Source organism: Ascaphus truei, chromosome 8, assembly GCF_040206685.1.
Source record: "Ascaphus truei isolate aAscTru1 chromosome 8, aAscTru1.hap1, whole genome shotgun sequence".
NCBI lineage: Eukaryota > Metazoa > Chordata > Amphibia > Anura > Ascaphidae > Ascaphus > Ascaphus truei.
The window spans coordinates 75,168,586-75,193,834 of NC_134490.1; the positions used below are offsets into that span (position 1 = coordinate 75,168,586).

A 25,249-nucleotide genomic window follows, 5' to 3' on the forward strand; every position below is an offset into this window, starting at 1 on the left:
TAGACATCAGTAGTCTTATTTACTCCTGCCTGTTTTCATCCGAATATGAACTGCCCTGTATATGGGATCCAGGGATATATTTTATAATGGAGTCATATACTCTAGCGGTACCATTTTGACTCTTAGAGGTGGCTCCATGTAAGGGTGCACATTCCTACATTACATACTAACGATTACACTGTGTGGTAGCCGGACCCTATGAATTACATAGGATCCAAGTATCCATCTATCATCAGGAGTATTAATCACCTATGAGGGGTGGCTCACATCAGTAAATCACACCATTACCCCCGTTGTCTCACTATTTCCCCTGTTCGATACAATGTTACTCCATATATTTTTCATCTTTTAGTATGGTGCTATTTTGTGTTTTTACACTTCTGACCTTGTCACACATACATACACTATGACATGAGATTACCACACCTAGGCTTTTTAGCCTTTATCTTAGCATGGCTTGAAACACTAGTGATGGTATGTAAGTGATATAAGTATCATTGCAACTATGGGGCCTATGCAGAAAGCAGCGCTATTTCGAAATTCGCCATTTTTTGGAGAAAATCGCGCAGAAAACAGCAGAAAATGGCGAGTTCCGAAAAACGCGCCAATTTTTCTTTTCTATTTGTAAAACTCGCCTCGCGGCTGGCGAGAACCTCAATCTCGCCAGTTTTAAAAATATCCTAATGCAGAGAGCCGCAAACGGCATCTAGCAGCTGTTCGCGCCAATAAAAGGGCGCGATTGTCTCCTTTTTGCCTCGCCAGAAAAAATTGGCAAGAAGCTGCCGCTCGCGGCCATTGCAATGGGAAAAAAAAGGCGCGAATTTGTTTTTACACGTTTCTGAAGCGCGCATCTCGCCAATTTAAACTCGCCACACGCATCCATGTTAAACATAGCAGAATTCGCACTTTTCTGCATATGGAGAATAAAACTCTCCAAAAAAGCTACTTTTTACTAAATTCGCCATTTTTAAAATTCGCTGCTCTCTGCATAGGCCCCTATATCTCTATTTTAGGTCAGCATTTATTCTGGTATGCCAGATGTACTAACGAGGTGTGCTATAAAAAGTTTTTCCCACATATTCATTCTGCTTTTGAATTGACAGCTACTTGCAATTCCTCAACAGTGCAGCAAAACACTAAATTGAACTGTTACCTCCTAGTGAGGAACGTATTGAATAGAGACTCCCTCCATAGGGAGCTCACAAGGAGTTAATTATCAGGGACCTACCTGCTTCTCATTAAGCAAATGGGTATATAAGGATCCAGTGAAGAGGTTTTCCTATCACTCCTGCCCTGACGAAGCGTATCTTCCTACGCGAAACGGCCCGTCGGTTTTTAATGATGTCACTCTTTTGACGTCGGTAGTGGTGACCAGCAATGCCAGGAACTCCGGTGTATCGTGTAAACCAGCACCAACTCGGCTGATCGGGTAGTATTTGATACTTATCTCTACTTACCCGTTTTTCTTGCCTTATGCCATCGTCTGATTTGACCTGTGTATACACAGTTTGAATTACTATATATGCAGCTTGATGAATGGGGGACTACTTTATTCAGGGGATGATGGGTGTACATGTATTTATATGCTGAAACACCAATCCTCTGTTTTACTTTAGTGTTATGATACACTTAACCATTTGACGCATGTTACATTAGTCTGCATATGTTACAATTTTTCAAAGTGATTCGGATGAACCAGGGATACATTTCTTTACACCCTAAATGTTACTTTGTGTTTAGTATCTCCTGCTGTGGGTACAATTTTATATCGTATACCTTGTCAGGACTTTGGCTGACTATACCTCATTGCCCACCACCAGGTACTCTCTGACGGGACATACCCTATAAGCTTTAGCATTGGCTTTCCCTATATGTGAATTATACCTGATGAGTGAGAGAGAACACTCTCTATTCTGGCCACCATTTACCGTATTTTTAAACACACCTTTATTTATACCCCACACTCCCTGATATTGCTCCCTCATGTATTTAATAAATTCTTTTTTGTTTTGCGTCGTGTAGCACATTTGGCTATCAGCCTGGGATATATTGTTTAGTCCCATTAAGTGTTTTATTCTCATAGAGTGCAATTTTGGGTTTCTTGTCCAATTGAGGGTCTCTACCCCACTTGGATTTTTGTGTCAGAAGCCTGAGTTAAGCAACGTAATACTTTGTATGATCGTGTTATTTGTATAATTAACCTAGAAGACTGTTTTGGGAAGATCCCAGACAGACGTCAGCGCTACAAAAGAGGGGCGTTTTTCACAATATATATATATATATATATACACACAGCTAAACCCCGTTATACCGCGATTCGGTTATAACGCGGTTTTCCCGTGGCTCCCGTTTTTTTTTTGCACACTGCACACACACTGCTCATTGCTCACACTGCCACACTGCACACACACTGCTCATTGCTCACACTGCCACACTGCACACACACTGCACACTGCACACACACTGCTCATTGCTCACACTGCACACACTGCACACACTGCACACTGCACACACACTGCTCATTGCTCACACTGCACACACTGACACACTGCACACACACTGCTCATTGCTCACACTGCACACACTGACACACTGCACACACACTGCACACTGCACACACACTGCTCATTGCTCACACTGCACACACTGACACACTGCACACACACTGTACACTACACACACACTCCTCATTGCTCACACTGCACACACTGACACACTGCACACACACTGCACACACACTGTACACTGCACACACACTCCTCATTGCTCACACTGCACACACTGACACACTGCACACACACTGCACACTGCACACACACTGCTCATTGCTCACACTGCACACACTGACACACTGCACACACACTGCACACTGCACACACACTGCTCATTGCTCACACTGCACACACTGACACACTGCACACACACTGTACACTGCACACACACTCCTCATTGCTCACACTGCACACACTGACACACTGCACACACACTGCACACTGCACACAATTATTATATAGAAATAAACAGACAACTGCACTTTAACAGATGTATTTTGCCTGTACAACGTCTTGTGACTTTTGTTTGACAAAGTTAAGGGGGTGGGAAGTCATTGTGCTGTGGGGTGGTGGGGGGGTGGCGGGGCCCTGCGCTGCGGCTACGGCGGGCCCTGTACTGCGGCAGGGGGGGGGGGGTTAGCGGTCTGTGTGTGTGAGTGCGAGTGCCTGTCTGTGTGTGTGTGTGTGTGTGTGTGTGAGTGCGTGAGTGCCTGCATGTGTGTGCGCGCGTGTGTGTGTATGAGTGCGTGAGTGCCTGTGTGTGTGTGTGTATATGTGTGTATGTACAAGAGCAAAACAAAGCTGTATGGTGCTCTAACATAGACCTGACCAATATAGGTTGTAGCAGTATATAAAGAATTCAATCCATTCCCAGAGATATCCCACACTATAATGGACCATCTATATTATAAACATCACATCCATTTGATCAATAAACCAGAAGAGTAACACCTTTGTGATGATGAATACTCACACTTGCTTGTGTCTGGTCTGTAACATTGAAAAGGATTCCTGTGGTGTTAGCTGGAGTAAATTCACTCACTTTTTGCAGATGGGTCTTCAGTGGGTTCTTCATAGGTGTGTGCTGCCGGTTCTCCAGGGTAGTAGACAGGTTCAGCAGGGAGAGATGGAGCACTACTGGAAAAAATTGCTCTTTTGATCACCTTGAGAAAGAGCGGAAGCTCGAAACGCGTTGGTGGGGGCCCCAGGGCTCATCCTTGTTATCATGCTCTGATCCAACAAACCTTATTTTTATTGGGAACACACTCTCCAGCAATTTTTTCCAGTAGTGCTCCATCTCTCCCTGCTGAACCTATGTGTGTATGTATGAGTGCTCCAGCCCGAGTCCATGGAGGGAGGGGGGGGGGGAGAGTAGCAGGTCCCTCCTGCAGCCGGTGGAGGGAGTGGGGGGAGAGTAGCAGCTCCCTCCTGCAGTCCGGGGAGGGGGGGGGGAGTAGCAGCTCCCTCCTGCAGTCCGGAGAGGGGGGGGAGAGTAGCGGGTCCCTCCTGCAGCCCGTGGAGGGAGGGGGGGGGAGAGTAGCAGCTCCCTCCTGCAGTCCGTGGAGGGAGGGGGAGGGGGAGAGTAGCGGGTCCCTCCGCTCAAGCCACGCCCCCCCTCCCTGTCAAACCTCCCACCTCCCGCTCACCTCCCGCTCCGGCTCTTACACTTACTTACACACACACTCAGACACTTGCACACACTGACAGACATTCACACACACTTACAGACACTCACAGACACTCACAGACACTCACACACACTTACACACACTTACGCACACTCACGCACACTTACACACACTTACACACACTCACGCACACTCACTCACACACACTCACAGACACTCACAGACACTCACACACACATACTTACACACACTTAGACACTTACACACACTCACACACACTCACAGACACTCACAGACACTCACAGACACTCACAGACACTCACAGACACTCACACACACTCACACACACTCACACACACTTACACACACTTACACACACTTAGACACTCACAGACACTCACACACACTTACACACACTCACACACACTCACACACACTCACTCACACACACACACACTTACACACACTTACACACACTCACACACTCACAGACACTTACAGACACTCACAGACACTCACACACACTTACACACACTTACACACACTTACACACACTTACACACACTTAGACACTCACAGACACTCACACAAACTTACAAACACTTACACACACACTCAGACACTTACACACACTCACAGACACTTACACCAGCACCACCACCCGCTCCCCCCCTCCTCCCGCGCAGGCAGCGGGAGCACCGGGGACAGCGGTGGGGAGAAAAAACCCCCCGCTACCACCTCCATGCAGGCAGCGGGAGCACCGGGCACGTGGAGGGATCTGAGGTAAGCGGCGACCTGAGGGACATCCCCGCTCCCATCTCCTGCCCCGCGGCCTGTCCCGCGGTGACAGGGGGAAGCTGGGACAGGAGGGACATCCCCGCTCCCATCTCCTGCCCCGCGGCCTGTCCCGCGGTGACAGGGGGAAGCGGGGACAGCAGGGACATCCCCGCTCCCATCTCCTGCCCCGCGGACTGTCCCGCGGTGACAGGGGGAAGCGGGGACAGGAGGGACATCCCCGCTCCCATCTCCTGCCCCGCGGGCTGTCCCGCGGTGACAGGGGGAAGCGGGGAGCGGAGGGACATGCCCGCTCCCATCTCCTGTCCCGCGGGATGAATATGCGCTAAAGCGGCGGCCATTTTTTTTTCTCGCGACCCCGTTAGTAACGCGGTGGTCTCGGGGTGGACCCCGAGACCCGCGTTATAACGGGGTTTAGCTGTATATATTGGAGAAACAAGAGAAAAAGCGCCCGATCCATGTGTAAAATTTGGTAACAAAATTTTAATAAAAAATCACAAGACAAATGCACACTCACAATTTGTCAATGCAAATTAAGCATTGTATTGGGTAAACCCATACGCCAACAAGTGGCTGCTCGCCGAATGTTTACTTCAGTACATCAGACCTCACTGCTACCGGTGCATCACAGTCAGATGTCCCTCTGGAAATTCAGGTATACAGTCTGTTGTTCCAGCATTAGATGCTGTGTGTGGCTCAGGGAACGTCCAATTGCCATCCAATTGAAAAATTCAAGTAAAATACGCCCAATATTGCCCTAAATTGGGTCATCTGTGCTAACCATATTGAGTTGTAATTGAACTACTTTGTACATATTAACTAATAACTATATAAAACATAATGATGTAGATAAGATGAAATATAATCAAAATACAGACATACATAGATTTCACATTTATAAGCATGTAACTTCAAATATATATTAAAAAAAACGTTATCAACTTGTTTTTAGAAGTTGCTATGTTTATATTAAATTGTTATCCTATATTAATTGGTAAATGAATGATACTGTAGATAATTGCAGTCACATGATTGTGAAGCAACACTTTTTGAATGTATAATCTGGAATTAATAAAATGACAGAGACATAGAAATTCATTATTGCAATGTTAGTAAATGTTTACTCTTAATTTAGATGTATATATAGTAATATTATTGCATCATTATGATATAGACTTTTTTGGATAGTATAGATATAATTAAATAAAATAAACATATAAGTGAGATATAAGATGATTGTTTTCAAATAATACAATTAACCGTTTAAACACTGTGTTGAATAGCTTGTATCTTAATAAAATTTACTTAGAAAAGCAATTGTATATTGATCAAAAGTTGATTACTAAATAAAAATGAGAAAAGGACAGATAATTTAAAACATGCACAAATAATATTTTTGACATGATTATCATAATAAAGGAAAAATAAAATAAAAAATGATAAATATATATATAACAAACAATATTGTACATGAATTTGAACTTCAACTGAACGACATTGATGGAATATATCCATCAGGATGGAAAAAATTATTAGAAGACATGTCTAGATTCATGATGTTAATAGTCAACATGGAGATCTTTTGATCTCTGCTAAGAAAGGATCCAAATGATGTGAGTATTTTATAATATCTTGATTCATAAAGACAAAGAAGGGACCATGCCACAGATACTATATAAATGATATATCTATAGACAAATCTAAATGGAATATTCATTAGATATTTATCGAATGTTATGACGTGTAGTTAAATATAGATGCCTATGAATACTAGTCTCAATGAACAGAATGATATAATATAAAGTTTTTTTCCTTTTAAAGAATTCAAAGATTCATATATTTGTAGGAGGGATCGCCCAAGGAGAGAAATAAAGAGCAAAACTAGCAATCCAGATGGTATAATTTATATAAGTTTAATCATCTTTAAAAATATAATAAATTACAATTTTGTGATCTAATTGTCATGTGCTCTTAACAATAATATTTTAATTATATAATTCATATATATGTGTGTAGTACAAATGTGAATATAAAATAAATTACATTTATCTGTGTGTGATAGATTAATGGTGAAAAAGTGAAAATGCTTACATTTGTTGATTTATTTAATGTACAAAAATAAGGATGTGTGTTGAATATATATTCATGTGACCTAAGTACTCTATGTATATAAATTGTGTGATATCAGAACTGGCCAAGAAACCTCCCATCTGCCACAGTCCACATAAAGGAACAAAGGGAACATGCTGAACATGTTCAACCCAGACCTCCGTTCCTCCACATGAGTTGTGTATGTAGGGACCTCTCTACACTATGGTGCTTGTATCAATGCAATCATTGAGACCTCTTGGACTCAACGTATCTAATACGTAGATCCAATAAGTCTCTCTGGTGTTTAGTTTTTTTGTATCTGTCACCACTTAACAAATTTGAAGGAATATGTTCTAAACCTGATATGGAAAGTGAAGAAGGATCTGTTGAATCTTTCAATTAATATATATATATTAGAAAGAAAGAAAGAAAAAGCGCCCGATCCTTGTGTAAAATCAGATATAAAAGGTTTTAATTTGCCATGAACAGACGATTGCCAACTCACACTTTGTCAATAAAATATAAGCATATTATGGGACCAGCCCATGCACCAGACCGACGTCCAAATCTCACAATCGTCGGTCTGGTGCATGGGCTGGTCCCATAATATGCTTATATTTTATTGACAAAGTGTGAGTTGGCAATCGTCTGTTCATGGCAAATTAAAACCTTTTATATCTGATTTTACACAAGGCTTTTTCTTTCTTTTTTTCTAATAGGTATCGTTGGGAGATTGGTGAGCCCAAGAATTAAGCTGCGCAGGACTACAATTTCATTTTTTAAGGCCTCATATGGACATTTAAGTATTGTTTCTTTTTGGTACTTTTGACAAAGAGACACATATATTTTTTCTTTTTTATTGTTTTTTCATTGTCACACACACACATTTTTTTTTTTATCATTATTTTTTTTTTTACAAACTGCATTTATTATTTTCCACTTGTTCCCACCACTATTTATTTTATTTGTTAGACATCTGTGCTGGGTGTATCGTTTTGCTGTGTGAGACCGGAGGTGCAGCAATTTAGGTGTGTGCTATTAAGGGCGCTGTCATATTCTTTCTTTATATATATTGTGACATAGTCCAAAGATGTTAGGCAGCTTTCTGCCCCATTTTAGGTCAGAAAGTGCAGGAATAGTTAAAAATGATCCGTTCCACAGCTTCCCATTAACTCAGGCAGCTGGATGGAAAATCCAGACCACAGATTACAATGGCTCAAGTTCTCCCTCACCTGCTCTTCTAATCACATGAGACAGGGGGTGCCCAATGCTGCATCCAATTGACAAAACATATAAAGTAAAATACTTCAATAATAATAATTGGTTATTTAGTTAACCCTTTGGCCAAAGGCATCATAAGCCTGCATACCAACGTCAAGGTATAACCAAAATAATGCAGGTCCTACACTACACTGTGAAACCTTTCCTTTTACCTCTGTGAGAGGGGAAAAAACCATAATGGGTCTTGTTCCTGCAGCAAGTGAAATGACCTTCCAAGTTAAAAGGTGAAGGAGGAGGAGTGAGCTCTTGGGGGAGGTGCCACAGCCTCCAAAGAGACATAGGTTAACACAGATACCCAGCAAGCTCAAACTCCCCCACCCACCACAAAGTGAATATATATTTATGTCAACCAGAGAGCTACTGAGCGTGGCAATTGTATATAACAAGAGACAGGGGGTGCCCAATGCTGCATCCAATTGACAAAACATATAAAGTAAAATACTTCAATAATAATAATTGGTTATTTAGTTAACCCTTTGGCCAAATCACATGCACAGGTATTTAGAGCAGAGAGGTTTTGCATTTCTCTCTCTCTCCTTAGAGCCTGGAGGATGGGAGTATCGCTACTCCCCTGTTTCCAGTTTCGGGGTGGACGGCCCCTCCAAGTATCACAGTACCAGAGGATTTGCCTGGACATTTGGGACCGAGTTCCCACCACGAACAGATAAGACAAAACAAATGGTTATTGCTGTTGCTAAAAGACTGCTGTATCTAGTGACCCTAAATGAGAGAGCATTGTTTTAAGCTGGGGAACCAGGTTAGTTGGCCAGCAGCTGTTAGAGAGACTTATTCTGATGTGTAGTTAGATCCCTGAAAGGGATATGATTTTGTTTATATGATTTTGGTTTTATTTCTTAAAAATAACAGTGTGGGAAATACTGTAACACTGAAATGTGTGAACTGCTGAATGAAAGTATCTGAGTACCTCAAATCTACACTTGTTAAAGCTGCAGTACCTTACTTGGATGAAAATAAAGCAGGCAGAAGCCTAAGTTAAGCAGCATAATACTTTGCATGATCCTGTTTTTTGTATAAATAACCCTAGAAGACTGTGTCGGGAAGAACCCAGACAGACGTCAGTGCTACAAAAGAGGGGCGTTTGTCACAAAATATATATATATATATATTTATATATACACACATACACATACACACACACACACACACACACACACACACACACACACACACACACACACACTGTACATCAATCCAACAAGAAAGTCTCTTATCTGTTTATGTTGTTGTAGCTGTAGGGGAAGGCCTCTCTGTTCTCCTGGGTCAGCATCCTTGTGTGCTATGTCACTCTCTGTGTCCAGGTATATAGGTCTTACCCCCTTGTCTTGCAGTCGGCATACAGTCCTTCTGTGTGCATCAAGACATCATATTTTCCTCAGGTCAGCCCAGTTGTGGGCTAAGGAAATCTCTACAGTCCTCTTTCTCCTTATGTCAGCCCAAATGTGAGCTAAGGAATCTCTCTCCTGTTTCTCACATCAGGCTTTTCTAAGAGCCCTAATCAGCCAGGTGGAGTCTGGTTGATTGCCTGTGTGCAATTAACCAGCATACTGCTGGATCTAGAAGCAGTTTCTCTCAAACAGTGATAAGTCCCTGATACAGTTACACTACTATAAGCCTCTATTTGGAACATAGGAGCATTGATAGGTTAGTTTGCACCAATTTTTTTTTTTTTTTCAACTTATATTTTTTCTTTTTCCAAGTCTGAACATGATAACATAGAAGGGGCAAAGAAAGGAATGGGGGGGGGGGGCTGCTTAACCATTAACAATCCCTTTATTTCGTAGTTCCAATTGGGTTCTTCCAAATGTATGTCTCCCATGGATCCCATGTTGTCAGGAAGGTGTTGTACCTGTCGTGGATTAGACTTGTGAGTCTCTCCAATGTCATTATATAGTTTATCTTGTGCAGTACCTCAGTGATAGGGGGGGGGGGTCATTCTGTTTCCAGTGTTTTGTGTTTTGCGATTAGTGTTTTAGCTGCTGATAGGATCTGTGTTATCAAAAAGTCTATTTTGCTCTATTTTTCTCTCTAGTCCCTCGTACGGTTTTAGTAGGAGCACTGTTTCTATATTCCAGGGTAGCTCCATACCTGTTACCCCTTCTATTAGCCGTCTGATTCTTCCCCAGAAGAGGATTATCTTGGGGCAGGACCACTATATATGTTTAAATGTGCCTATTTGACCACAGTTGCGCCAGCACATAGGGGAGGTTAGCGGGAAGAAAGAATGGAGACGTGCTGGTGTATAGTACCACCTGTGTAGGACTTTCAAATTTGTTTCCCTGATCAGTGAGCAGCGGGAAGCTTTAGCTATCCTTTCGTGAATTTCTTCCCAGTCCTCTTCCTCTAATGGGTTCCCTATATCATATTCCCATTCTGAGATATTTTTGCTTGTTGACCATCATGTTGTTTCAATAATGTCTGGTAGAATTGGGCAATCGTCCCTTTGTTATATTGACCCCGTTGGAACAGACTCTCAAAGTTGGTGGGTGGTCTGTTCCACGTGTCTCTAGCTTGTATCAAGAAGACATAGTGAGCCAGCTGTATATATTTATGCGTTTGGGATATTATATTCCTCTCTTATCCCCATGAATGATTTAACCCTGCCACCCTTCTGCATGTCTCCCAGGTTGAAAAGCCCTTTCTCATCCCATTGCTTAAAGATATTCGAATTGTGTGCTGGTGTAAATTCGGGGTTAGATCTAATTGGTGTTAAGGGCGAAGGGATGGAAGAGATCTGCTTGTGTTTACAGTTTTTGTCCCAGATATTCAGGGAGTGTAGTAAGACTGGATGATTTCAATAGCCTATTTGTCTGTTCGCCTTTTTTACCCATAGAAGAGACGCTAGCTCCTCGTACCCAGCTTCCGACCTCTCTATGTCCACCCACGGTTTTTTCCTAGGGCTGCGGACCAATAAATTAGTGGGCTTAGTCTGGCTGCTTCGTAATATTTAGCTAAATCTGGTTGGCCCAGGCCTCCTCGGGTCAGGGGGAGGACCATCAATTTCTTCTTTATTCTGGGTTTTCTTCCGTTCCAGATAAATTTAGTTATCTCTTTTTCCACGTTTCTAATTACATAGATTGGGACGGTTATTGGAAGCACTTGGAATAAATAAAGTATTCTGGGTAATAAGTTCATTTTAATTTTTTTTTATTACTTAAATTTTTATTGAGCATTTTTTTTTACAAACGAAATAAAAATTAACAAAACATATAACAGATAAAGGGGGGATCGGGAAGGGGGGAAGGGGTAGCATTTGTAAAAATATAGCATTGTACACAACAATTTAATTACCACATGTATCAAATAAGATCATTTTTACTGATATAATTTTACCCGACCAGCATATCTGATATCTTGACCAGGATTCTAGGTCTTTTTTCAAACTTTTAATAAGATTCGGGTAGTTTGCTCTATAGATATCATCATATAGTCTTGTAATGTACACTCCCAAATATCTCATTTTGTCTGGCATCCATTTTATTGGGAATTTTTTCTTTAATACGTTTTCTGTTTCCTTAGATATGTGTAGGCCTATAGCTTCTGACTTAGTGTGGTTAACTTTGAAATTTGAAAGTTTGCCAAATTCATCTAGTGTGTCAAATAGATTTTTAATGACATTTCTAGGTTAGTCAAAGAAAGTAGAGTATCATCCGCGAATAAAGATACTTTGTAGGTATTGTTTCCTATAGGTACTCCTTCTATCCCTTGATTCTCTCTTATTCTTGAGGCTAGTACTTCTATGCACAGAGCGAACAGCATAGGGGAGAGCGGGCATCCCTGTCTGGTTCCGTTAGAGACTTTAAATGGTGCTAAGGTGAAACCTGAGGTGCGCACTGTAGCTATTGGGTTGGAATGTAATGCTTTAATGCCCGTAATGAAGTTTTCATGTAGGCCAATCTCTCTGAATACTTGGAACATAAAAGGCCAGGCCACTCGGTCGAAATATTTCTCAGCATCTAACCCCAGGACTAGGGTGGGGCGTTGGTTCGTATTACTGTTGTGGATGATGTTAATTACTCTCTGAATGTTATCAGAGGCTTGTCGTTCTGGGGTGAACCCCACCTGGTCCGGGTGGACCAAGGTGTTTAATACTTTGTTCAATCTGGTTGCTAGGATTTGGGCGAATAGTTTTATATCTGTGTTGATCAGAGAGATGGGCCTATAACTTGAGCATAGCGCAGGGTCTTTCCCTTCTTTTGGTATAACGATGATTGAGGCTTTTAGGGATTCTTCCGGTGGTGCTTCTCCATCCAGGATTTCATTGAACCATCGGACCAGATATGGTTTTAAAATGTTTTCGAATTTCTTAAAGTAGAAATTAGTGATCCCGTCTGGGCCCGGGGCCTTAGAATTCTTAAGAGATTTGATGGCTGCTGAGACCTCCTCTTATGTTACTGGGGCTCCTAGTTGGGTTGTTTCTGATTCGTCCAATTTGGTTAGTTTTGTATATTCGTCTAATTTTGTTTCTAGCTCCCTGTTGTCTCGGTCAGGGTTTGTCAAATTATATAAATTACTATAGTACTGAACAAACTCTTTGTTAATTTCGGCTGGGTTATATGTTAGGTTGTTTTATTGGTTTTTATGCTATATATATATATTAAGGCTCGCTGTTTTATTTCACGGTTTGGCCGCTAGTTGCCTGTCTGCCTTATTGCCTTTTTCGGAAAAGGTCTGATTTGTCCATCGTATTGCTTCTTCTGTGTCTTCTATCAATATATTTTTAAGTTCCGATCTGTCTTTATCAATCATTGCTCTGACTGTATCTGTTGGGTTCTGTTGGTAAGTCTCCTCATTTTCTCTAATACTATTGTTTAAATTGTTTATCCTCTTATTTTTCTCCCTTTTCCTATGAGAGGCAATACTGATTGCTTTACCTCTGAGAGTGGCTTTGTGCGCTGCCCATAGTGTGCAGTCGCTAACTTACTCGTTATCATTTAGTGAAAAGTAATCACGTATGGCCGTCTCTATGGCTTTTTTAGTTTCTGGTATTCTAAGTAGAAGGTCATTCATATGCCAGTGTGTGCCCGTCGGCCTTTGGTGTAGGTCTCTGAGAGTTAATAATACCGGGTCGTGGTCTGACCATGTTATATTGTCTATTTCTGCTTTTGTTATCCGGTCAGCTAGTTCTCTAGATATAAAGATATAGTCGATGCGGGTGTATTGTTTAAGCGGGGCTGAGTAAAAGGTAAATCCTTTAGTTATAGGGTTCATTAGTCTCCAGGTGTCGACCAGCCCACTCGTTCTTATATTTTGTTTAAGAGCGATTGAGCTCTTCAATCTCGAGTGGTGCTCTTTGCTCGTGAGTCTCGCCTTATCTTTATTGCAGTCTATAACTGTGTTGAAATCACCTCCAATTATTAAGTAGTCCTTCTTGTTTTGGTTTATCACATCGAAAGCCTCATTAATGTAGCTTTCCTGGTCATTATTAGGGGCATATAGACATGCTAGTGTTAGTTCTATTGTGCCTAGTTTGCCTGATACAATTAGCATTCGCCCGGCCTTATCTCTTTTTATTTTTTCTATTTCAAAGGGGACACTGGTTCTAATCAGGATGGCTACTCCGGCTTTTTTATCTATCGCTGGTGAGTGGTAGATTTGGTGGAAGTTTCTGTCTCTTAACCTAACCGTGTCTTCTCTATTCAGATGTGTTTCTTGGATCATGTGTATGTAGCTTTGTTTAGCTTTGAGATCCCTGAATAGTAGTCTCCTTTTCATGGGAGAGTTCAAACCCTTTACATTCTGGGTGGTTACTTTTAATAATTTAGCCATATTCTTGTTTAAAATACCTTGTGGAGGTATTCGCTAGGGCCGCCTTTTTATTGTTGGGTGTCTTGTGGAGATTTTCCAGTTTTCGGGGCCATATCTTAGTTTGTTTTTTGATTATGTCTTTTTGGATGCATACAAGTGTATTCCAGTTACTGCTGCGGCCGAGTTTATTCGAGCATTTGCCCGTTCTCGGCCGCAGCAGTTACCTGGCGCGCGCCGGAGGGTGCCGGGCGCGCGCCGAAGCAGCGGAGGAGAGGCCCGCCGATCGCGGCTTCCCCCTCTCCTCTCCGGGTCCGCCGGGTCCCCCGGAACCCCCTGCCACCGTCCCCCACATCGCGGGACACCAGGGCTCCCTCGGGGAGGCGCATCGGAGACGCGCGGCACGCCGAGGGGCTGCCACTTGCAAGCCGGGAAATCTCCCGGCTTGCGGTACTGGCCACACTGCAATAAAGTGTGTCGCCAGTGTAGGATGAGATGGGGGGGAAATTAGGGGAAAACAAAAGTAACCTTGGGGAATTTTAACATGGTATGGGGTAGGGCCCTATGGTTCTTTGGGCCTTTGACTCTGCGTTTGGGGTATTTGGGACATGCAGAGTCAAGAAAAAGGGAAAGGTGTGTGTGGGGTGCAATGTGGTTTTGGACGTAAACAGTAGTCAGCTCTGCTTGGACACATGTCGGTGTTCCGGTTTGCTGGGCAACCTTCTTTTCTAATAGGACTGACTGGAACTAAAACACATATATAGGCGGAGAAAACACAACAATCAAACTTTTGAATCAAACATATTGTACAGTATTAAGCACAGTTATATTTTAAACTAAGCTAAGCAGAGTCTTTGAAGGAATAATAATGGCTTATTCCTTATACTATCAGTTGTTTAATTATTCTGTTCTCTTTTTTTCCCTCCTCATGCCCCCAGTTGTTCACATCCTTTTATTTGGAACGGCGTAAAAGTTCAGGCTGGGGGCTTTGATTGAGGTGGGCTTGTCTCTCCTGTGCTCCCATAGCCTTACCAAGTTCGGATTATTAAACCTCAAAGTTTGGGACTTGGTAGGCTATCTTGGGTTTGTTGTCACCCTGGACCACCTTTCGCGTCTCGGTTGCGGGTGTGCTCTCTCTGTGTCTTTCCTTAATCCTTCTGGGATCTCCAAGCCCAGCGCGGATATAAATTCAGGTCCTTCCTCTGGGGTTCTTAAAGTAACTTGTTTTTCCTTGTGTGTGGCTTGATGGCGAAAGGGGAAACCCCATCTGTATCTGACGTCTTTACTCCTCAGGTATCCTGTGATTTCCCTGAGTTCGCGTCTTTTAGCTATTGCTGTTGGCGCGAGATCGGAGAAGATTTGCAGTTCTGTGTCTTCAAAAGGGATCTTATCTAGGTTTCTGACTTTGTTGAATATTTCCTCTTTGGTAGAGTAATAGTGAAATCTTGTGATTATGTCCCTGGGCCCTCTATTTTCGAATTCTTTTGGTCTGTATATTCTGTGGGCTCTGTCCAGTTCCAGCTTAGCGTTGGTAGCTTCTGAGAGTAAGCTCTGGAACAGCCTGTGTAGGTAGGGCTTAATTTCTTCGTTAAGGACTGACTGCGGAATGTTTCGAATTCTGAGATTGTTCCTTTGTGATCTATTCTCTGCCTCTTCCTGGGCGTCTTGGAGTCGGGATATCTGTTCTTTCATTTGGGTTATATCTCCGTCAGTCTCCGCTTGCTTTTCGGTGACTGCTTCCATGGCTACCTCCAGTCCTGTTGTTCGTTCCTCTACCTCCACGATTTTAGTGTGGAGGCTCTTCACTGCACTTTGCAACTCCTCATGGAACGTCTGCTTTATTTCCTCGACACAGGCTTTTAGTTCGTTTCTGATATCTGGGTTTTGGTCTGCATCTGACCCTGAATCAGTTTCCTCTTGGTCTTGGGCTTGTACTGCTTTCCCTTTGCCCGTTAATGTAGGCGTTGTGTTCCTTTTCGTAAAAAACGTGGAGTCTTCTGGTTTCCCTGACTTTCTGGGAGGGGCCATGTCGCCGGTGCGCAGCTGGGAGATATAGAAGTAAGTCAGTCCTAGATCTTTCTTTTTTATTATTCGTTTGGCTGCATTAAATTATGAAACCTCGGTGTGAATCTTGTCCTTTTTCTAGGCTCATCTCAGTACCACAATTGCATCCCCTCACTTGGCCATCCTGTTAGTGCATGGAACTAATTGTGTAGACCCTGGTTCTTTAAAGTTTCGTCGGGGGATGGGGGGGGTGCATGTGCTCAGCTGTTCAGCGTCTGGCTTCAGGCTTTGATGTACAGGTAGTGCCCGTGGTATGCAATCTATTGCTCAGTGGGGTCCCCTTCAGGTCTCTTTGGGTTTTACCTCTGGTCTCTCAGTTTGGTCCACTCCTGCAGGCTGTTTTTGTGCCTCACTCCTGTCCTCCCTCACCCCAGTCACAGGTCACCGGCAACCATCTTAGGTATGGAGTATGCTTTTTAATTCTTTACTTTTCTTTTGGGGGGCTCTTGGTATCTGTAGTAACTCGTTGGGGGGGTCACCCTCGAGTACCCTCCCTCTTGGTCTAGGCTGCTCCTGGTTAGTTCCACCGCAGCTTTTTTTTTTTTTTTTTTAGCAGGAAGACTCTTCAGCACTAGACCTTTCTATTTTCTAGTGGGGGCTCTCCTGGTCCTTTCTGGGCTTTACCCCTGTTTTCTCAGTCTGACCCCCACCAGCAGGTTGGTCTTTTTACCTCCCCTCTGCCCCCCCTCTTCTCCAGTCACAGGTCCTTGGCGGCCATCTTGGGTGTTGGGGATACTTTTGGCCTCTGTTAGCTGCCAGCTACGGTATATGCTGGCTGGGGAGGTCGCCTTCAGGTACCCCACTGTTCAGCAGGAGTTGCTCGGTGCGGTTAGTATGTGAGAAGGCGGTGGGGGGACAGACCCGCGTCCTACGACGGCGCTCCTGACTGGCGCGAAGCTGAAATGTCCGCCGCTCCGTGCCCCGCTGCCGCCTTGACAGCTGTTGCTCTGCGGCTGCCATCCCTCCACAGCGGCAGGATGGGCCTCCCGTCAGCCGGTTCCCCGCCGCTTCCCCTCCTACCTCCCTCCTAGGGCGGCGCTTGAGGTGATCTGCCGGCGGTTCGGGCCTCCTTCATTCGCGCCCGGCGGCCATGTTTCTCCGCGCCGGGGGTAGCTCTGGAGCTCTGGACTCTGCTCTTGTGTCCTGTCCACTCCTTGCTGCTGCCGCCACTGGGCTGCACGGGGGGGTCCCTCGCTGCCTGTGTGTCACCTTTTTATTGTATTTTATTGGGGCTTGTATGTTATTTGGGGGCGATTCTCCGCAGTCCTGCACGGAGCTCTCTTCCTGTGTGACCGCTCAGCTTGGCTTCATCTTTTTTTTCTTTTAACTCATATCGGCATTGGGAGTGCCTCTATATACCTTTGTACTACTATTTTTATATATTGTCTTGTGTGTGCCTTGCTGTATCATGCAACCAAGCTGAACACGGGTTACCTGGGAGTGTATGGTTATAAAACTGGTAATCTAGAGGAAGATATAAAAAATGCACAGATGCGCACCAGGGATTAGTGATAAGTAATTTATTAAAAATATACACAGATACTGAGGGGATCCAACCCCACCTCAGATGATGAGCTAAGCAGCTAAAAGCTCAGCAACACTAGAGAGTACCTCCAATATTAACTAAACCCTAAGCTGCATAGCATACAGTTTATAATAAAAATGCATTAGGAATAAAACATGAAATAAACATGAAAACTATCTAACGATTTATAATGAAACCGCCATAGGATAAACAGCTGGCAAGGGGAGACGGACACTCACACTGAGACAGGCAGCGGGCTCGCGGTGATTGCAGAGGATCCGGATCTCGGCACCACGAAGATGGAAAACACCGCTGCTGTCTCCTGCAGGCTCCGTCACAGCTTGCCAGCAAACACGCGCAGGATGACCTGTCGTGACCTCTACGCGTTTCGCACCACGTGCTTCGTCAGGAGGTCACGTACAGCGTCATCCGCGCGCATTTATAGGCGGCAGCTAGTCGGTTAGGACGGCCCCCTGAAAAGAACACCCTTTGTATGCCTGGTTTCTACTATCTTAGAGTAACCTATAATAAAGGATACCAGGCAACAGAGTGTGATGATACTCATATAGGGGATACATGGATGGTATAAAGTTCATCATGACCTACAACCTTATGAGAATATACAAATATGACCTCTAAAACCATGTCTATATACATACTATATTAACAATATTAACAGAACATGGTGATATTATGTATATTAAAAAAAGGGGGAAAAGAAAAGAAAAAAATGGATAAACAAAGAACATGTAAAAACATATACAAAATGCAATGCTAATACAAATTAATGTTATAAAATCATTATCTTAAAAAAGGAGTTAATTCAATAAGTTCATTAAAGCCATTAGGATGTCTAGTTAACATTTCATAGATCCAAAATTGCTCACGTTTTAATAAATGATTCTCTCTATTTCCCTGTCTACTACTTAGTGTAGACAGTAGACAGGGAAATAGAGAGAATCATTTATTAAAACGTGAGCAATTTTGTTAACTAGACATCCTAATGGCTTTAATGAACTTATTGAATTAACTCCTTTTTTAAGATAATGATTTTATAACATTAATTTGTATTAGCATTGCATTTTGTATATGTTTTTACATGTTCTTTGTTTATCCATTTTTTTCTTTTCTTTTCCCCCTTTTTTTAATATACATAATATCACCATGTTCTGTTAATATTGTTAATATAGTATGTATATAGACATGGTTTTAGAGGTCATATTTGTATATTCTCATAAGGGTGTAGGTCATGATGAACTTTATACCATCCATGTATCCCCTATATGAGTATCATCACACTCTGTTGCCTGGTATCCTTTATTATAGGTTACTCTAAGATAGTAGAAACCAGGCATACAGAGGATGTTCTTTTCAGGGGGCCGTCCTAACCGACTAGCTGCCGCCTATAAATGCGCGCGGATGACGCTGTACGTGACCTCCTGACGAAGCACGTGGTGCGAAACGCGTAGAGGTCACGACAGGTCATCCTGCGCGTGTTTGCTGGCAAGCTGTGACGGAGCCTGCAGGAGACAGCAGCGGTGTTTTCCATCTTCGTGGTGCCGAGATCCGGATCCTCTGCAGTCACCGCGAGCCCGCTGCCTGTCTCAGTGTGAGTGTCCGTCTCCCCTTGCCAGCTGTTTATCCTATGGCGGTTTCATTATAAATCGTTAGATAGTTTTCATGTTTATTTCATGTTTTATTCCTAATGCATTTTTATTATAAACTGTATGCTATGCAGCTTAGGGTTTAGTTAATATTGGAGGTACTCTCTAGTGTTGCTGAGCTTTTAGCTGCTTAGCTCATCATCTGAGGTGGGGTTGGATCCCCTCAGTATCTGTGTATATGTTTAATAAATTACTTATCACTAATCCCTGGTGTGCATCTGTGCATTTTTTATACCTTGTTTTTCAGGGTGTCCTCCCCCCGTTTCAGGGGGGATCACCTTGAAGTAGGAGCTTCCGGGGAGACGCTCTATGTGCATGCTGCAAAGGGACTATCCACATTTCCATACAGCACGAGCGCTGAATATCCTGCTTTTTCTAATCTAGAGGAAGAGTCTGAACTAATAACTGGCAACACAAACTGTACTCATACCACAAAGCCTTCAAAAGTAAACAATAAGGTGAAACACTTAGACGCGCCTACACATACAAATAATGATGTGACGTATTCAAGTGACAATAATTATAGATCGTCAATATATTATTAAGTGACATTATATAATAAATTGAGTGATAAGTGCACAGTGAAAAATTAAGTGCACTTGTGACAATAAGTAAATATAATTGCTACTCCCTGCTCAAATCAGAATAACAATTGAAGTAATAATGGTGCTCAACGCTTGATCCCTTGTATAATTGTATTGACAAGTGAATAATAACGGACATGAGGGTATGTGACAAAATTGAAGTAAAGTCCCCAGAAGAGCCAATGATCCCTGAAGGGCAAGAAATGGGTCAGAATGAACTAACCTATGTCAAGCCCTCATTGGGATGGCTCCTGGACTCACAATAAGCATACAATAAAGCATAAAACTCACAAATCCCCTTTATCAATGTCCTGTAAAGGCGTGAAGCCTGGTAAGGAGATGCTGGTCTCAGAAGGCAAATCAAACAAGGAGAAAAAACCGGCGCACCGCCAAAGTGGGTCCCAAGCCAAGATAATATAAAAAGTCTTCTTTATTGATCCATCTAAAAGTGGAGGTTTAACACCCTACTACACTTTATCAAGTGTATGTTTACGCGAAACGCGTAGGAGGGTGTTAAACCTCCACTTTTAGATGGATCAATAAAGAAGACTTTTTATATTATCTTGGCTTGGGACCCACTTTGGCGGTGCGCCGGTTTTTTCTCCATGTTTGATTTCCCTGCTCAAATCCACTGGTAAGGAATGTCCTCGAAGGTCCCCGCGGATTCAAGATTACTTCAAAAATCCAGGGGGAGCGTTGGAAAAATGCAAACGACAAAAAAGGAGAAAAAACAAATAAGTGCAGATGTTTTTCTAATGAGTGACTAGATATTCGTATCTTGGCTCCTGTGTAATTCCTAGTCACAATGTAGTGATATAATTAGGGCATATCACAAACTTCGGAGTACTCAAAGTTGGTACCTCAGTAAAAAGAGAGAACAGGGACCATTGCGCAGATCGAATGAAAGTATTTTTATGGATTAAAACAGATACCAAATGCAATTACTTGGTGTGCATAATATAAAAGCGTGTCACACTGTTAGTGTATAAGAATGCTTGGCGTCACGATAATCTCACCGCCACCACTCTGTCGTTGGTTCCTGTAACCCGGCGCTGAGTCCCCAGCTGTGTCGGTCGTTCATCTCAGGGTCTCCGGTGTCTCTATAGGCATCTCCTTCGTGTCTCTCCAACTTGCCTCGCTGGTATCTGGCTGTACCGGCGTCTCCCTGGGTCCCGACACATCACTTCCAGTCATGGGAGACGCTGGAGACCCTGAGGTGAACGACCGCCACAGCTGGGGACCCAGCACCGGTTACAGCAACCTACGACAGAGTGGTGGCTGTGAGATTTGCCCTATGTTTGTGATATGCCCTAATTATATCACTACATTGTGAGTAAGAATTACACAGGAGCCAAGATACGAATATCTAGTCACTCATTAGAAAAACATCTGCACTTAGTTGTTTTTTTTTCTTCTTTTTTTTGTCATTTTGATTTCTCCCGTGCACCCCCTGGATTTTTTAAGCAACAAAGCCTTCAAAAGTCATGTGCCCAAGTCTCCCAGGCCCACTGTCCAAATGTAAAGAAGGAAAAGAAATGAAACAAAAAAGTTCTGCTTCATTATTTTATGGCTATAAATATACACTGGGTGACATTTACCCGTTCAAATGCACGAAATAAAGAAGCGCGGACACACATTTTCTTTCAATATGTCACTATGTTGCAACAGTTTTCTTTACACCTCAGTTCTTTGCTTTAATGCATCTTTGACGTGTAAATGTGGTGGGAAGAACACCCGATCAGAGGTCACTGTGTAGAACATCGCTTTCAAGGACAATGTTTCTCAGCAGAAAGTAACTGTTTTTACTCTTTGAGCTTTTTCACCATTTTGGTTTCACTTCCAAATCAAGCCCATTGAAATGATAATTTCCTTAGCATTTGTATTAGAGAAGCAGTAAGGTGGTAGCACACACCAACAATAACACCAACATTACTATTTGTGATGTACGTCTAATAAATAGCAATAATGATGCTGGAAAACTCTACTAAAATAACACGATGAATAAATAGTGCCAGCACACCGATAAAGAAGGACTGAAATGCATTGTCTATATGTGTATGGGACCAGCAAACCAGGCAAAATATGCCCATTTTTGGTTTGAAATGGAAGAGTTTTTCTGCAAATAGAGATTTTGTGAGAGGGGGGGAGAGGATTTAAGATTTTCCTTAGTAGACCGACCTATCATGTCGAGGCGGTTTCTAAGGTCTATTACATACTGAAGGGTACTCTTGGAGGGGGAGTGCTCCTCCTCCCAGGATTCCTACAGAAGATCCAGAATACCCCGGGGCTGGCGTCCATATAGGAGCTCAAACGGGGAGAAACCTGTGGAGGCTTGGGGAACTTCTCATACCGCAAACAATAGAAAAAGGAGAGGTTCATCTCAAACTCGCTTTTCAGTGTCCACAAACTTCCTAAGTTCGGTTAAACCTCTCTACCAATCCATCAGCCTGAAGATGGTAGACCGAGGTCGAACGGATTTAACCTCTAATAATTCAGGACATCTTGCATTAACTTCGCCATGAAGTTTGTTCCCTGGTCGGTTAAGATTACCTGGGGTAGTGCTTCCCGAGAGAAAGCTCTAACAGCCTGTGAGCCACCTGTTTAGCAGTGGCTGATCTCAGAGGGAAGGCATCAGGATATCTGGTGGCATAATCTACAACAACTAGTATGAACTTATGTCCTTTCGCAGAGGGTTCTAAAGGTCCTACCAGATCTAAACCAATCCTCTCGAATGGGACCGAGACCAAGGGCAGAGGAACCAAGGGAGCCAGCTTCTGTCACTTTTGGCTAGTTAACTGGCATTTAGGACATATCTCACATAGTTTCATGACATCATCATGTATGCCTGGCCAGTAGAACCGGGACTAGATGCGGTCCGTGGTCTTATCTCTGCCCAGATGACCACCCTATGGTAGAGTATGTGCTAGGGTAAACACGGTTTAATATAAACTTTAGGGACTAATATTTGTGTTGACCTTGTGTTGAATGACCTCCCCTGTTTGTGTAACCTTATTCACACGATGTAGGTTGTCTTTCAGTAGTTCGAAATGTGGAAACACCCTTACACCTTGTTCATTCACTATGTTATCATTGACCCGTACCACCTTCTCATATTGTCTAGCCAGAGCTGGGTCTTCCCTTTGCTTCTGACGGAAGTCAGGAAGAGACAGGTTTGGCAAAAATTCCCATATCTGTCTGTTCCCCATCCTGGTCATTTCCCACATGGCTTTCAGTCTGTTGGGCAGATTAAAGTTACCTAGAGTCCCGGCCTTTCTTAAACAGTCCTCTTTTTCCGTACGTCTCTGTTTACGTGTCTCTAGGATGCGGTGTCTATGGGGAAAGATCTCTGGGGAAAAGGGGAAGAAGTCCCTGGGCTTCTCCGGTACCGGAGATGTAGGCTCTGCATGATTAGGGGCCAACAATGTTCTGAAGTCGAGCCAGTCTCGGCCAAGTAGAACAGGGGCAGGTAGCAAGGGAGCAACTCCTACTAGTAGCCTAGTTTCTCGATCATTGATGCGGAGGAGGATGTTCGCCGTCGGGTATTTCTTTTGTATTCCCATGGATACATTCAATATTCCATGGAGAGTCATAGGATAGTTGGTTGTTTGGAATTAGGCCCTCTATGAGCAGAATTTTTCCAGATCCCTTGTCCACCATGGCGTTTACTGGTTTCCCCTCCACTGATGCTGGGGCCAACCACGGATCATGGTCCCCTCGGAGAGAAGCCGTGGCAGTGGTTCTGCCATAGGAACAGTCTCATTCTCTCCTGAGTCAGTAAACTCGGTCGTTAGCCAGGCCTCTCAATGGGGATCAGTGTCCGGACCTCTCCATTGTGGGAAGGGATCCTCCCTTCTGTTTGGTGGTGGAATGCTCTCCACCGGGTGGGTGTTGGGAGGCCAGAGTCTCAGGGGATACTATGGGTGGCGTCCTCCTTTGGTGATCAAATGGCCTCAGATCCGGGACGAGCATCTGTGCGAGAGTTTGTACCAGGACCCTTCCGAGATGGGAAAGGGTCTTCTGATTGGGTTGACTGGACATCCCGAGCTGGCAGGTGGTAGACCCCTCAATTGTCTGCTCTTCTGCCTCTGTCATCACCAGAAGCAGCTTGTGTTTGCGCTGGCCGAACCCAGCTACCCTCTTGGCTGTCGCCCCCAAGAAAGTTTTCCACCAAGCGGACAGTTGAATCTAGGGAAGTTACAGCATGCCGTTTTACCCAGGAGTGGGAGGAGGGGGCCAGTATCTGTATGAACTGCTTGAGTACAAACTGTTCAAGGATCTCTGCCTTGGTATGCTTCTCTGGTTGTATCCACCTTGTAAATAAGTCTACTAAGCGGTGGGCTATGACCTGGGGTCTGTCTCTGTTTGTGTATTTGACCTTCTGGAACCACTCTTGGTAGGTCTCTGGGGTGAGGCCTAGGCGATCCTGAATAGCAGCCTTTAGTCACTGATAGTCCATGGCCTCGTCTGCCGGAAGAGCCTGGTAGGCTGCCTGAGCTTCTCCTATGAGGAGTGAAGCCAGAGTCGTTACCCAGCAATCAACTCTCCAGCCGTGGGCCTTGGCTACCCTTTCAAAAGTGATGAGGAATGCCTCTGGGTCTTCTGTTGGCTTAATTTTAGGCAGCATCACCGGTGGGTTATTTTGAATCTCTGGTCTGACCGAGGCTGGACCTGGAGCCAGCATTTGGGGGAGCTTTTCTGTTTGCTGAGCTGCCGCTCATCTTGCTGGGCTTGTCGCTCAGCTTGCCGGACCTGCATCTCATCTTGCTGGGCTTGCTGGCGCATGAACTGAGAAAAAAATTTCCTCCATTTTTAAAAAAAAATGTGTGGCCCTTTGGATACAGGGGCCATCCAATCCAACTTCTAACACCACCTGTGGCAGGATGGCCTATAGGCGAGGTCAGACAATAGTCCACATGGGCAGTTTCAGGGTAAACCAAATGTTGAGTGGTTTTATTTCTCCACAAAACAAATAAACATTTGGGCACACTGTCCCTTTAAGGCAAAACAAACTCATAAAAAGAACGCCTACTCCCCATGGGGAGAGCTTGCTAAACATTCCAGGCCATATCTATTGGGCTGGCTGGCTTTGTCCAGTTCCCAACCCGTAAACATATATCACAATAGTTATGGAACAATATTAAAGTCCTTACTGTATGTTTGTTTGGGAATCTCTGTTCTAGAGAGAGTTTAGTAAATCCTTCTGGATAAGCACTTGCACAGGACAGCTCTGTAGTCTGAGTCAACCACCTGCTACAAGCAGTAGCCTCCTTAACAAGCTGGTTGTCAGCTGTCTCAGCTTACT

The 25,249-nt window shown here is 43.7% G+C and overlaps 2 protein-coding genes across 8 annotated transcripts in view; one reads left to right on the forward strand and one right to left on the reverse strand.

Annotated features, from left to right (window-relative positions):
* LOC142501006 (uncharacterized) overlaps window positions 1–14,026 on the reverse strand; it is a 29,107-nt gene extending 15,081 nt beyond the window's left edge. Inside the window, exon 1 of the mRNA XM_075610246.1 lies at window positions 13,446–14,026. Coding sequence (XP_075466361.1) covers window positions 13,446–14,026 — 581 coding nt within the window. The remainder of the gene's footprint in view (window positions 1–13,445) is intronic.
* ADGRA1 (adhesion G protein-coupled receptor A1) overlaps window positions 1–25,249 on the forward strand; it is a 692,353-nt gene that overhangs the window by 621,232 nt on the left and 45,872 nt on the right. The window lies entirely within an intron of this gene.